This window comes from Sus scrofa, chromosome 8, assembly GCF_054392235.1.
Source record: "Sus scrofa isolate SSC_HxYL_T2T_F1_AM1 chromosome 8, Sscrofa_HxYL_maternal_Yorkshire_Landrace_v2.0, whole genome shotgun sequence".
In the NCBI taxonomy this organism is placed as follows: Eukaryota; Metazoa; Chordata; class Mammalia; order Artiodactyla; family Suidae; genus Sus; species Sus scrofa.
Window position 1 is genome coordinate 83,051,557 of NC_139390.1, and position 15,234 is coordinate 83,066,790.

Below are 15,234 nucleotides of genomic sequence, written 5' to 3' on the forward strand. Positions count from 1 at the left end.
TGACCTCCGAGCGTAGTTTTTAGGTGCTGGCTAGTGTCTTGATGTGCCTTTTGACATCCATCTGTTAGGTAAGCTTTGTTCAACCCTAAGTTAGTAGTGCTGTTGACTGTGAGTTCAATGCTAATAAATGAACTATATATTAAATAACGTCTTTAAATAAAAATACACATATAAAAAGACTATGTATTGGTTATTTGGCAAAACTATTGTGCCCAGAGGCTTACCTGAACTTAACCCCGTATTTCCCTTAGGAACACTCATTTAGTATTTATGGCAATTTTGTAGAACACAATTATTCTGAATAATGAGAATGGACTGTGTGTTTAATTAAGGGTAGCAATTTATAGAGACTGTAGGTATCTGAAACATTTCATTATTCCCTCTCTCTGAAACCACTGTTACAGACTTTTGTTTAAGTGTATGCATACAATTGTAATGTAAAATCTGATTTTACTGTGGGTTCAGGTTAAAAGTCATTGATTAACTTGCAAAGAGTCATTTCTAAACATTATCCTCTAGAAAATTAATATATACCCAAAGCATATTGAGTGCTCAGGGAGTATTTGTTTTTGGAATAATAACCTTTGAGCATTGTAGTGATTCTGGTTTTGGAGAAGAAAGCAGTATCAATATTAGAGAATAATATTCTTTTAAGACTTTATCATATGTAGTTATGCAGACTGAGGCACATGAAAGAAAACTCAGTTGAGTGTCAGTTTCTTGTCCCTGCTTTGCTTGAAACTAGCTTTCCAGCCAGCAGTCTTGAGAAATACGCAATCTCAGAGTCTCCATTGCTTTGTCTGTGAAGTGAGGAACATTTTCAATTTCTTTTATCAGTATTATTCCTGACCTTAAATCATTTCTATTCTCATCATGCCCAGTTGTGAAGGAAATACGCAATTTAATGTCAAAATATATTAAACATCAATTTTTGTTTTTGTTTTTTGTCTTTTTTGCCATTTCTTGGGCCACTCCCGCGGCATATGAAGGTTCCCAGGCTAGGGGTCTAATCAGAGCTGCAGCCACCGGCCTACGCCAGAGCCACAGCAACTTGGGATCCGAGCCGCGTCTGCAACCTACACCACAGCTCACGGCAATGCCAGATCCTTAACCCACTGAGCAAGGCCAGGGATCGAACCCTCAACCTCATGGTTCCTAGTTGGATGGGTTAACCACTGAGCCACGATGGGAACTCTGAAAACTAATAATTTTTATTTTTTTAATTTTTAATTTTTATTTTTTTGTCTTTTTGCCATTTCTTGGGCCGCTCCCACGGCATATGGAGGTTCCCAGGCTAGGGGTCTAATCGGAGCTGTAGCCGCCAGCCTACTCCAGAGCCACAGCAACGAGGGATCCGAGCTGCGTCTGCAACCTACACCACAGCTCACGGCAATGCCAGATCCTTAACCCACTGAGCAAGGCCAAGGATCGAACCCACAACCTCATGGTTCCTAGTCGGATTTGCTAACCACTGAGCCACGACGGGAACTCCATCCATCGGATTTTATTGTACTGAATTCAAGTTCAGTCTCCCTGGGTTTCGATATATCTTGATATTATATGCTGGTAAGAAGAAATAAAAGCATTCTTAAATTTTATTTTATTTATTTTATTTTTTTTTGTCTTTTTTGCCATTTGTTGGGCCGCTCCTGCGGCATATGGAGGTTCCCAGGCTAGGGGTCTAATCGGAGCTGTTGACACCAGCCTATGCCAGAGCCACAGCAACGCGGGATCCGAGCCGCGTCTGCGGCCTACACCACAGCTCACGGCAACGCCGGAACCTTGACCCACTGAGCAAGGGCAGGGACCGAACCCGCAACCTCATGGTTCCTAGTCGGATTCGTTAACCACTGCACCACGACGGGAACTCCCAAATTTTACATAATTTTTTTAGGATACAGGATTGTGTGTTGATACTTGTGTTTCACGTGACACAGTGTCCTAAATCATACAAACAGTTTTCTCTAAAACGTTTTAAAAAAGAATTATAAAAAGCAAAAATGTGCTTTTATTATTTTCTTATTGATTACCTTTCATAGCAGTTCCAAGTTTTAGATTATGGGTGCTTAATTTTGTTACGTGAAACTTTATAAACTATTTTCAAAGTTTTTTCCCCTTAAAATTATTTAGTAGTTGATTCTGATTTCCTATTAATTATTAGATAAATATTATTTTAATTAGATTTCTAGCTTATTTGATATATTACTGTTAGAATATCCTGAAAATATTATTTTTTGTTTAATTTTTTTTTTTTTTTTTGTCTTTTGTCTTTTTAGGGTCACACCCATGGCATATGGAGGTTCCCAGGCTAGGGGTCTAATCTGAGCTGTAGCTGCCAGCCTACACCACAGCCATAGCAACATCAGATCTGAGCTGAATCTGTGGCCCACACCACAGTTCATGGCAATGCCAGATCCTTAACCCACTGAGCAAGGCCAGGGATTGAACCTGCAACCTCGTGGTTCCTAGTCAGATTTGTTTCTGCTGCGCCACACGAGAACTTCAATTCTTTTTTTTTTTTTTTTTTTTTTTTGTCTTTTTGCTATTTCTTTGGGCCGCTCCTGCGGCATATGGAGGTTCCCAGGCTAGGGGTCTAATTGGAGCTGTAGCTGCCAGCCTACACCAGAGCCACAGCAACTCGGGATACGAGCCGCGTCTGCAACCTACACCACAGCTCATGGCAACGCCGGATCGTTAACCCGCTGAGCAAGAGCAGGGACCGAACCCGCAACCTCATGGTTCCTAGTCGGATTCGTTAACCACTGCGCCATGACGGGAACCCCAGAACTTCAATTCTCTATGCGTTCTAATCTGATTCTTCTACTTGGATTTACCATTTTTGATGAGGTCTATCTGTAAGAATCTTACTGCTTTGAAAGCTATTTACATGCCTCACTATAAGAATCAGTTTTCTTTATTGGCTCAGGATGTTTCTCTTCTGTTCACCTCAACATTACATTAAAATTAAGCAATGATAGCGATTATTATTCATAATTGGTAACAGAATATGACCAACACTGGTACTATCTTAGAAATGCCAGTTACAAACTTTCTGTTTTTGATAGGTTGGCGCTTACCAACATTCTTGTTAGTGTCAGGAGAGCTGGATTTTAGACACAGTTACTAAAGCAAGATTTTCATTCTGGCTTTGAAAAAAACCTATATATAACAGAGTTACTATTGTGTACATAGGGATACTATGTATGGTGTGTGTATTTTTTCATTTGTGTAGGTTAATGTTTTCAGCATGTTATTTTTAACGTGATTTCATGTGATGTTTTTCTAGTTTGTCTTTGACATAGACTACTAGGCAGCTAGATTTTGATGATCTTTATTTTCTGTAATTTATCTTCTGAAAATAATGGGTATATATATTTCTTTTTCTGAGGAACCCTACCTTTTACCTCAAAGATAAGTTTTGTATTGTCCTTGTCTGAGTTGTAAATAAGAACCACTTGACTTTCAAAAGCCACATTTAATATCTGGTACATCATATTTTATTGATTACATTTGATTATCAAAATCTCTCGCATCAAGGAAAGTTCCCTTCCTCTTTCCCTAGAGGACTATTTCGTACCTTTCTCTTCAGATTTCTCTCATTCTCAACTGATACCCTGGCTTCTTCCTACTTTACAAAGAGAAGGAAAAAAATAATTGAAGGAATGAGTAGGGAACTTCCAGAGTCCTATCATTATAAAAACCCACCTACTTGAACTGTTCCTATATTGAGAAATATGGTAAAAAGAAATAAATTTAAAATACTTATATAATACCTCTTTGCTTTTCCATCTGTTACCTTAAATGAAATATCCATTTTCCTAACTAAAACTAGTTCTACTTTTGAACTCTTTCTCATCATCCCCTTTTAATTACTTAAGGATATCACTTCACTGTTTTATTTCTAAATTACAGTATTAACGTGTTGTTTTGGGCTGGATCATTCTTGTCTGTGTACAAATATGCTGCTAGTTACCCAGTCTGAAAGAATCAAAAATCTTCTCTTGACCTTGTTTTCCTTACCAATTACCACTTACTTGCTTTTGCTTCTTTTTTCATCAAACTCCAAACTCCATCTCTATTCTCTTCCCCAGTCTCCTAAATTACGTTTATCAGACTTAAACGAACAAAAACTGCTCCTATGACTAGTGACTTCCATGGTACTGAATTTAGGGTCATTTTTTGTCATTGTCCTGCCTGATCTTTCAGCAACAGTTGTCCTCATTTACTCTCTCCTCCGTGGATTTCCTTTCTTAATGGGGCTTCATGGATGCCACTCATTCTTGGTTCTCCTACTCGGTCATCTTTGCTGGCTACTCCTCTTCTTTTAGAATATTGGAGGGCCTCCTCTTCTTCTACATTTATACATATAGCGTAATGAGAATTTAAGAATTTTCATCCCACATTGCAGCTTATTTCTTAGAAATTGTTGCTTATAGAGAAGAAAATGAAATACTGCTGTTTTAAAACTATCTTTTGGACTTTGTTGACCCCATCCTAAAGCTTCCAGTGGGAACTGTGAATCTTTGGAGGAGTGACCATCTAGCAGCAAGGGCTGGAAAAGTGGATAAGGCTGTTTTATCTAAGATCATTGTGCTGTAGTATCGTTACTGTTAGGGCATGATAGAAAATGGATTGTATTTCTTACGTCTTGTAAACCTTAAAGAATTTTTAAAGGAATTTTATATGAACTTATGTAATGAGCTGGCTTATTTTCTGTAACTTCAAATATGTCAACATAGATATCTGCAAAAGATGAGATTTAAGAATGAACATCATGAAGCTTATGTATCAGATCAAATTTTAGAGGCAGTGTTAAAAAACATAAAAGTAAACCTGCTTGATATATAAAATTTGAGAAATATGGTAAAAAAGGAATTAAAGCACCTATCATACCACTGCCTAGGTGCAGTTTATATTTTGAAATATTGTCTTCAATCTAGTCTTTATGCAGTTGAAAAATCATGCTATAACCATATAATTACCTGCACTTTGCTCTTAGCATAATATAAACATCCATGTTTTCGTATTATTTTAATGAGTATCATGTTTAGGGATTGCACCATATATATCCTATTTCATGCTCTCCTTTTTCTTGAACCTTTGGGTTTTGATTATTTTAATTTACATTTATTTTTATTTTTTGCTTTTGTGGATAAAGCTGCAGTGAGCATCCTCTGCATAATTTTTTTTTCTATTTTAGGATTACTTCCTTAGGATAGATTGCCAGAAGTGGAGTTACTGGGTCAGAGGGTATGAACTTATGAACTTTTTTCCTTTCTTTTTTTGAAGTAAATTTTTTTTATTTATTTGCTGTTCAATTGATTTATATTCATTATGAGAAATGAAGATCATAATGATTATATTTGGTAACTGTCAGAAAACTGTGTCTAAAATGCAAGTTTCTGTGATCAGAGAAGTTTGGGAAATTCCTAAGGTTAAAAAAAAAGCCTTTTTAGTCTTGGTTTATCTCAGCATTTCCTGAACCTAACTGAGTGTTGAATAGGTTTTTTGTGATAACTCTTCTTAACATTTTCTGGAAGTTTTGCAAAGGATATAGTTTATGAACTACTGATCTAAAATTTAAAATTGTTTATTGCTTAGATTGTTTTATTGGTCAAGGCAACTAAATTAAACTATAAACCTTGTTTTAAAGTTATTACTGTTTTTCTTTTTAGGGCCACACCCGTGGCTCATGGAAGTTCCCAGGCTAGGGATCAAATCCGAGCTACAGCTGCCAGCCTACGCTGCGGCCACTTAGACACGGGATCCAAGCTGCATCTGCAGCCTACACCACAGCTCACTGCAATGCCAGATCCTTAACCCACTGAGTGAGGCCAGGGATCAAGCCCACATCCTCATGGATCCTAGTTGGGTTCGTTCACCACTGAGCCACAAAGGGAACACCTGTTGTAAAGTTATTTTTTTAAAAAAGAGATTAAAATACAGCTGTTTACTATATGATTTTTGTGTAAGTCTGTATAAAGTCCCATAACCTTTATAATTTAGACCTTCTATATTGATTCCTAAAGAACAGCTATGTCTCCATGGCATCAAATACATTTTAGAATCTTTAATGAAATTGAAATGTAGGCATAGACCATAAAAGTAGAAATAGCATTGATTGTACAAACCTTTTTTTTCCTCCATTTTTCCCCACAGAATGTGAAAACCTTTGCGTCTTCTGATAGTCTAGCCAAGGTCCAAGAAGTAGCAAGCTGGCTTTTGGAAATGAATCAGGAACTGCTCTCTGTGGGCAGCAAAAGACGACGAACTGGAGGCTCTCTGAGAGGTAACCCTTCTTCAAGCCAGGCCGATGAGGAACAGATGAATCGCGTGGTGGAGGAGGAGCAGCAGCAAAGACAACCAGAGGAGGAGCACACGGCAAGGAACGGTGAGGTCGTCGGAGCCGAGCCCAGACCTGGAGCCCAGAATGCTTCCCAGCAAGGACAGTTGGAAGAAAACAATAATCGGTTTATCTCGGTAGATGAGGACTCCTCGGGAAACCAGGAAGAACAAGAGGAAGATGAGGATCATGCTGGCGAACAGGAGGAGGAGGATGAAGAGGAAGAGGAAATGGACCAGGAGAGTGATGATTTTGATCAGTCTGATGACAGTAGCAGGGAAGATGAACATACTCATAGTAACAGTGTCACAAACTCCAGTAGCATCGTGGACCTGCCCATTCACCAACTCTCCTCCCCATTCTATACAAAGACAACAAAAGTGAGTACCTTTAGTCTGCTGTTCGCCTGAGAAATTTTACATGTCCATGTTAATTTCCTCGCCGTCTTCGTATCACTGCACAGTTAATATTCAGATGTGTCATAATAAAATGAACTAATTTTTGTTTTACCAAAGGTATGAGAAAGTATTAGAAATATTGATAACGGGACAGTGTTATGACAGATGGAGAGAGGCATTTGATCCTATTACTATGAAAAATCATTAATATCAATTTTCATTGTAAGTTTTGACCTTGGGGCAGGGCTTAGTAGCTTGTGTGCGGTGGGGAGGGTTAGAATGAAACATGATTTGTGCAAATCAAGTAGTGAAGGATCTGTTCTTTTTTTTTGTCTTTCTGTCTTTTCTAGGGCCGTATCTGCGGCCTATGGAGGTTCCCAGGCTAGGAGTCAAATTGGAGATGCAGCCGCCGCCCTACACCACAGCCACAGCAAGGCGGGATCTGAGCCGCATCTGTGACCTACCCCACAGCTCACAGCAATGCCAGATCCTTAACCCACTGAGTGAGGCCAGGGATTGAATCTGCAACCTCATCGTTCCTAGTCGGATTTGTTAACCACTGAGCCACGATGGGAACTCCTGTTCTTCTTTGCAAAGTGCAGCTAGTCCAGTGGGTTGTGTATTCACAGGTCTTACCCCAAGGCACAAGCTACTGGAATTCACCTCAAATTAGTTTTCTTATTTTGATGGTTAAAATATATCCTTTGTGAACAGTTTTCTCTTTGTCACGTAAACAAGATGAAAATTACACTCTGAATTTTAGTATTTGGTGGTGGGGAAAATCTGAGTAGGTATTTTTAAGTTTAAGTACTAGACACTACCACATTTAAGATTATGAAACATTTTTCCTACATTCTAAAGCAACAAGAATGTATGGTGTTGTTTTCACTGCTTGTCTTCTTCCAGCTGTTTTATTAAAATTAAAACATTTAGGAATACCAGAGGAATCGGGGTTTTTTTTCCCCTGACTTCATTTTAGTGGAACACTCCACTTACTTCTCCAGGTGACTTGAGTATTTACTATAGAGTAGCCACATCATTTTGGTTGGTATTTGACTGAGAAGTAGAGATAGCGTAAAGATATACTCAGATTCAACTTTCTGTTGAGTTTCTGCCATTATCTCCCTTGACTGCAGTTTTCCTGTCCCTTCCCTGTTCTGGGGAGACAGTGGTATCTGCTTCCTCATCTCAGTTAGCTAGTGGTAGCCCATGGAATCAGCCACAGACATGTTTTAAAAGGTGGACAGATAGACTCTTGTCTAAACTGGAGGAATCCTGTCGATTCAGGGCCTTGGTGTCCAATCTGGAGCTGAGAAAAACAACTTTATACAGTCCCTGGAGGCTGTGTAAGAAAAACAACTTTATACGGTCCTTGGAGGCTGTGTGCGAATTACACGCTGGACACACTTTTCCCGTTACGTACCATCACTGAGTGATTCCCAGGATTGTCTCTGCTGGATAGGCAGGGAGCTGCTGTCTGAGATGGAAGGGGGAGTGATTGGGAAGCTGCAATAAATTTGGAATTACCAGGGCTAATTCTTTGGGGCAGCATGTGGATGTGGTCATGCCAGGGGTGCAGTGGTTGTGGAGAAAAGGAGAAGCATTTCTCTCACTACCCAGTCTTTCTATCGTATTTCCTTTCCCCTGTCAAATTATGGTCAAAATGAAGTGATGCGACGTCTGGGCTTTGCTTCCAAATAGTACCGAAGGGGAGGAAAGGAAGGAGGGTGTAGACTGGCCATGTGTTCATCGTAGAAGCTGGGTTACAAGGATATAGGGGTTGGTGGGTATTCTGTGTAGTTTTTAAGGTATATTTAAAGTTTCCCGTAATAAAGAAACACTTAAGTTGTAAAAAGTATGAACACACACACACACACACATACACACGAAGTTGGAAATAGGAGTTTTCTCTGCATACCTTGGTTCTGTGGACTAGCTCCTAGGCCGGGTAAGTGCTGACTTCTCCTCTGCATTGAATTTTATTTTCTTTGTATTTTGGTGCCATTGAAATTACTGGAAATTCAATAAGACATCATGTGCATTTTGCTGGAATTAGAATTTGTCCTAATCAATATTTTAGGCAGCATTGCTATCTAACGGACTATACAAAGAGGAGAGAAAGTAAAACAAATTATACTCAGAATGAATGAGCTATGTAGCACAACTTTTATCCTTGTTTCCCCTCAGACTCATTTGCTCATAGTCTTTATGTTTGTATGCTTTCTGGTTCTTTATGAAAATAAGATAAAAATCACGAATATCCATGTAGAATAGACTTGTGAGTTAATTCTTTGGAAAGGAGCGTTTTAACTAGAATAATATCTTACTTGTTTTATGGACATTAAAATAAATAATGTTTGAGGTAGTTTATCCTCTCACTCTTATTTGCTTACTTTTAAATTTTACAGTGAATCATTTATTTAGCCCATACACAACATACAGACAGGTTTATCATCATGCTCTTTAACCTAACATGACCTGCAATGAGATATGTTAGATATTTGGCTTAATACTTGCCTTGCTGTATCATTTTTGCTTCAGCTCGTGCAACTTAAACTCTTGCTAAAATATGTTTATCCCTAATTTCCCTGGCCTGTCTGCAAGTTTAGGTTTTAACTGGTTGGTTTGATCTAAGAAGGAACAGACTTCAAGTAGTGGTTTTCATCCCTTTTCCCATCCCTGTCTCAAGGTGTTGAGGTGGTGCTTTGTTGTTCAGCCAGGTGCCTGTAACTCTTTAACAACTGCAGCCCGCTTTGCCAGTAGGGCTCAGACCTTTTGTGGTGTATTTCACCAGCTCCCGCCCCCCCCATTTCTTGATCTCTCTCCCTCAAGGTTACTGTACAAAAGAGGAAAGTTTTACCTCTCCTGTTTCTTCTGAGGATTCAGCTGGAGGAATAGGGTTTTGCTATTTAATTGCCTTATCTTATTTAAGAAAGTTTAATCCAAACTAAGTCTTTCTGAGTAGTGCAAAGCTGTTGGTGAGTTCAGCTGCATTTTTAAATTAAAAACAAGAAAGCCAGCCCGATAAAACATATCATTTTGCTAAAGAGAGAGCATCAGAATATTTAGTAGGAAAACTTGCACTCCACAAACTTGACAAGTGCTTTATCTTTCATTCCCTTCAAAATGAGCAGAACTTTTAGGTATGTCTTACATAGATAGCTACCTCCTCAAAAACAAAGTATACTGAATTTAAGTGTGTTTTCCTTACTTACTCTTGAGTTGTGAATGCAAATTGTTACTATGTACGTACGAAGCCACAGGAGCGGACTGAGTACCAGCAGCAGCAGGGATAGATATGTTTGTGTGTGTGTGTGTATACATTTTTGATATGCTGTTTATTTTGAGGCCATTTGCCTTCATAAATATGGCAGGAAGAATATTAAACTATTTGACTGCCAAGCAGAGAAGCCCTTGTACAAAGTAGGATGTCAGTTTGAAATTGGCGCATTTTCCTTTTTGCCTGTTCGTGAAACTCTTCTTCAAGATCATTCCCGAGATCATTCCCATTTACTTTTTCAACACATTTTTAAAACATCACCTAGTACTATATTGCTTCAGAAGAAAATGTCAGTCACCCATGTGTATAAATACAGTAAATAGAAGGAAAGCGCTCACTATTTCAAAATTACTTTATTTTGGAAAAGCTCTAAATTATTGATTTTTATAAACATAAGACACTTTTAAATTCTTGATCATTATAAAAATAAGATACTTTTATAGACATTACTCTAAGCCACAGTTTCTTTTTTTTTTTCTTTTTCTTTTCTTTTTTGCTTTTTAGGGCTGCACCTGCAGCATATGGAGGTTCTGAGGCTAGGGAATCCAATCATAGCTGTAGCTGCCGGCCTACACCACAGCCACAGCAACTTGGGATCCGAGCCGTGTCTGTGACCTACACCACAGCTCACGGCAACACCAGATCCTTAACCCACTGAGCAAGGCCAGGGAATCAAACCCCCAACCTCATGATTCCTAGCCAGATTCGTTTCCACTGCACCCCGATGGGAACTCCAGCCACAGTTTCTTTTAAAGCCTCTTAAGCTATGACTTTAAAAAGAGTAGAGGTATAATAATTATTTTTTAAAATTTCATTTTTTAATGTTAGGTCTTACCCAGCGTACCTTTCAAATGTTATTTTTTGGCAGTTTCCTAAACATTCCCTTTGGACGGCTAGACTTGTTTTTCATCATTCCTGAACATTCTCTATATGCAACTGTATTAATGAGAGAAACTGTTTTTGGTCCTTCATTGCATTGGTCTTTTCTTTGAAAGCCTGTTGGAAGCTGTCAAAACTCTTAGGACAATCTGTAGTCACCAAAGATTTATTCTAGTAGGAGCTTATGGCAATATTATACACTAGAAATTCCCGAAATCCATTCTTAATGTTGAAAGTCAAGGGTAGTGGGAGTCAGTAATTGGTGTTTATCATGTCTATACTGTTTGCAAGTCCCCATGAAAGTCAAGTCAGCAGAGGTTGCAGAGCGGCCACATGATTCATCCTGAATCATAAGAGGCAAGAGATTTTAGCCAGACCTGCCTAATTTCAAAAAAACCTCTTTCTTTCCATGTGCTATGCTGCCCCCTATGGTAGAATTTGGCAGACATTGCTGAACAAGATTTTTCGGTAGAACTACAATCCTATTTAAGTTCTGGACTCTGGAGTGTGGTGGCTTTCTGTCATATCACATTTGAAATCAACAGTCCACCTTTGGGAGGTACAGAGTACTCAGTTAAGTGCTTTCCATTGTGGCCTTTAACAAATACTGAAGTTACGAGGGCTCAAGGCTAAAGCCATAACAGGAAGAAATGACAATGAAATTTGAGATGGGATAACAGATAGCCTTCTCTCTGGAGTCCATCACATGTGCTTCTTAGTTAGGTCCCGTATCCTAGCTATTTCTATAACTTTGGCTAGTCTGCCTGCAAATTCTGAAGTCAACTTGCTTCACCAGATAAAAATCCCCATCTCCTCAGTTTTAACTCCCGGTATCAACAGCCTTATATTTAAAAAAAAAAAAAAAAAAAAATCTTGTGTTCGGAAGAGATGCCCAGCCCACGTTAAAGCCACTTTTCCTGTGCTTAAGGTGGAGTATCACCTCATTTTTACTAAAGTGAAAAGCAAATGAGATTACCTTCAGGCCAGGTCTTGACGCTTCCTGATCTTTCATAAGGAGAACCATGTTTGAGCACTGGTTTCTGCTCCTTCCAGGTCTCTCCTATTGCCTTCTGTTTGTGTTCACCTAACTTCACTCCTTAGCTCAAATTGGTCTATTTTTGCCCCCATCGTGATTGTTAGATTTCTCCTGGTAACTAAGCAGTTAAAAAAAAAAAAATCCTTTTTGCCTCAAGGTAGAAATAAGAGTTTAGTGGGGAAAAAAAATACAGATGTGACAGGTGTGTGTATATTCAAAGAAGCAATGTGTCTAGTGTCTAGAGACTTTTTCTTGTCTCTAAGCTCTAAACAATAGACGAGCTAAGGCACCAGGGTCACTGGCCTGTCAGGGGATCCAAATTACAGTTGTTTCTAGTCCACCATCCTCCAGCTGCTCCCTTGAGCCAGAGCTGTACTGGCTGACTTTGTAGGACAATGTGGGTAACATCTGAAATCTACAAGGCTCTAGATTTTCCTCTTTTTAGGTAGAGTTCTAGAGTATGATGGCCACATCAGGAAGTCCCTCGCCTTGTCTACTTCCTGTAAGACAAGGAACTTAAGCTCAGATTCTGTTAGCTATAGAGAGGTCCAGAGAGCAGGAAGTGCTTGCTAAGGCAGTCTTCTTGAGTAGCATCCACTAGGAAACATAGCCCAACAGAGAGCCTCATCTGTTTGTGAAAGAGGACAAACTAGAAACATTCACTCAGCCCAGTTTAACCCAACTTTAAACATGTACAGAAGAGGGAAGTAGTGGGAAGGGGTCAGACACCCTGTAGGAAATGGGTTTGCCCCCTAACATTGTAGAGTAAAATGAGCTTTTCTGACTTGAGCTTGAATTCTGATTTTTGCCAATCATTATATGACCATAAATATGTAATCTCATTGAACTGTTTCCTTATCTGTAAAATAAGAGTATAATACCTACTTCACCATCTTTTTTAAGGATCAGGTGAAATAATACATGTAAAGTGAGTAGTGGAGTTCCTGGTACATGCAGGCGGTTTACACATGGAAGCCTGCAACCTCATTTTGTCTGTCTCCTGTCCCTCATCCTTAAGTTCACAGAGTACACTTTGGTCCCCCTCGTCCCTAAGCTCACAGAGTACACTTGGGTCCCCATGGGAGTCTATGTACTTTTAACAACCTTTAGTGTTCAGTCATCTTATCACCCTCTAGTGGGAAAAGATAGTAATAGAGAAATAGATAAATACGTTTTAAAGGGTTCTCAGGAAGAGGGAGAGCAAAGGATAATAAGCTGGATCCATTTCTAATAAAAATTTAAAAATATAACACATTTTCAAGGAGATGCTATTCACATGTCTTCCCAGTTGATAGGCATGTACCATTTCCTTCCATTAGAATCTGTTGGTTTCTCAAATGTGCTTCTCCTAAGACATCTGTGTACTTAAATGCTTTTTTTTTTTTCTTTTTTTCTTTTTAGGGCCACACCAGCGGCATATGGAGGTTCCCAGGCTAGGGATCTAATCGGAGCTACAGCTCCCAGCCTATGCCACAGCCACAGCCACGCCATATCTGAGCCTTGTCTGTAACCTATACCACAGCTCATGGCAACGCTGGATCCTTAACCCACTGAGCAAGGCCAGGGATCGAACCTGCAACCTTTTGGTTCCTAGTCGGATTCGTTTCCACTGCCACAGCGGGAACTCCTTAAATGTCTTCTGAATTTTACAGTTGGTTGCCAAAATGAACTTTAGTTTATGGTCAGTTTCTGATTAATTCCTGCTATTTGCAGTTTTAAAAATACTTATATTTTAAACCGTGGTAGTTCTAAGTGTTGGTCATGTTTAAACTATATCCTATTCAGTATAGATAACTAAAGATTATTTTACTTATGGATTTTAATTGTAGACCCCAAAAAATCTTCCCACAGAAAGGAGAATTTAGAAAAATTTTAATAGTGTTCCATTGATTTGTATTTTATGCAGATTATAAACTTCTCTAAGTATCCACAAATAATACAAATAGTTATACTCAAAATATTTTGAGACGGATTATTTCATATGTATATAATTAAGGTAAACAGATCTTTATGCATGGTGTTTTTGTTGGTGATAGGGAAGATGATATGAAGAGGATAAAGGGTACATCATGATGGGTTCTGTTTTTACTTTGGTTGGTAACTCCAAAATCATGTCTCAGTCTCCCATCATTAACCCACACCTCAGCCCTGCATTTCTAGCTGTCCATTGGGCATGCACCTGAGTGATCTCCTGAAAACTAAAACTACTATTTCTTTCTTTCTACCGATTTTTTTGTTTTCCTCCTCAGATTTTCTAGTCTCTTAATATTCTAGTCTCCTGGTCATTTAGTGGAAAATGGTTTGACCTTTTCTTATCACCTAAGCTTATGTGTCTGCTGAAGAGTTTAACACATTTGAACATCTGATCTTCCTTTTTCTTACCCCAGGCACTTGTAAGATGAAAATTGGAGAGCCAGTGTTTAATCATCTTTAGAGAGGGAGTTCCCTAGTGACTCAATGGATTAAGGATCTGGTTTTGTCACGGATGTGGCTTGGGTTTGATCCCTGGCCTTGAAATTTCCTCATGCCGTGGGCATGGCCAAAAAATTTAAAAAAAAAATTTTTTTTAATTAAAAAGAAAAATCTGAAAAGCATCTTTAATTTTCTGTGTGCACCAGGCTATAATGCCATGTCCTTGACAGTGTGTTGGCAGTATGAATGACTAGATGAATTTTTAAAAATTTTAGTTCTGTATAGATCAGTAACCTCAGTCTAAATATCTGGTGCCCCATGATGAAGCCACATCTGTAGGTGGACACTTGAGGTCTTTTACAGTCTGACCAGTTTCTTTCTGCCTGCTTTCATCTCGGTTCCTCCACTTGCTTTTATGAACCCTGATTATCTCCAGCTAGCTGAATCCTTCAAAATCCAGGCCAAATTCCATCTCTATCTTTACATCTTCCTAGAACTGGAAAATTCCATTCTTTGAGCTCATTGTTGGTTCCTATGTGCAGTTCATTTTGTATCGCCTTTTGAGTTTGGGGGTAAGTTTTGCCTTGAGATGACATTTAATTCTTTTATTTGTTTTGAACAGTAGACATCTGATATATTTGTCCTGTAGTGCTGATTCAGGTTGAGAGTTGCAGTTTCACAATTTGTAATGCGAACAATTCTCATTTCACCTCTTAAGATATTCCCAAGCTAAACTATAAATTATAAATAGGCATGCCATTAAGTTTAGCTTAAAACTCAGATATTCAGTATCAAGAGAGTTACACTGAAGATAACAATTAATAGTTCTGGCCTAAGACTCCCCTGAGGAGAAGCTGATACCCCAGTTTAAGAACCATGCTGCTAA

The 15,234-nt window shown here is 38.8% G+C and overlaps 1 protein-coding gene across 8 annotated transcripts in view; it reads left to right on the forward strand.

The window, feature by feature from the left end:
* FBXW7 (F-box and WD repeat domain containing 7) overlaps positions 1-15,234 on the forward strand; it is a 217,359-nt gene that overhangs the window by 120,608 nt on the left and 81,517 nt on the right. For 2 of the 8 annotated variants that reach the window (XM_021101503.2, XM_084972654.1), the window contains 2 exons: positions 5,201-5,250; positions 6,160-6,723. In XM_021101503.2, the coding sequence (XP_020957162.1) occupies positions 6,229-6,723 (495 nt within the window). In that variant the 5' untranslated portion in view covers positions 5,201-5,250; positions 6,160-6,228. Of the gene's footprint in view, positions 1-5,200; positions 5,251-6,159; positions 6,724-15,234 lie in introns of those variants that run through there. The other 6 variants (XM_021101502.2, XM_084972653.1, XM_084972655.1 and 3 more) reach the window with 5 other exon arrangements.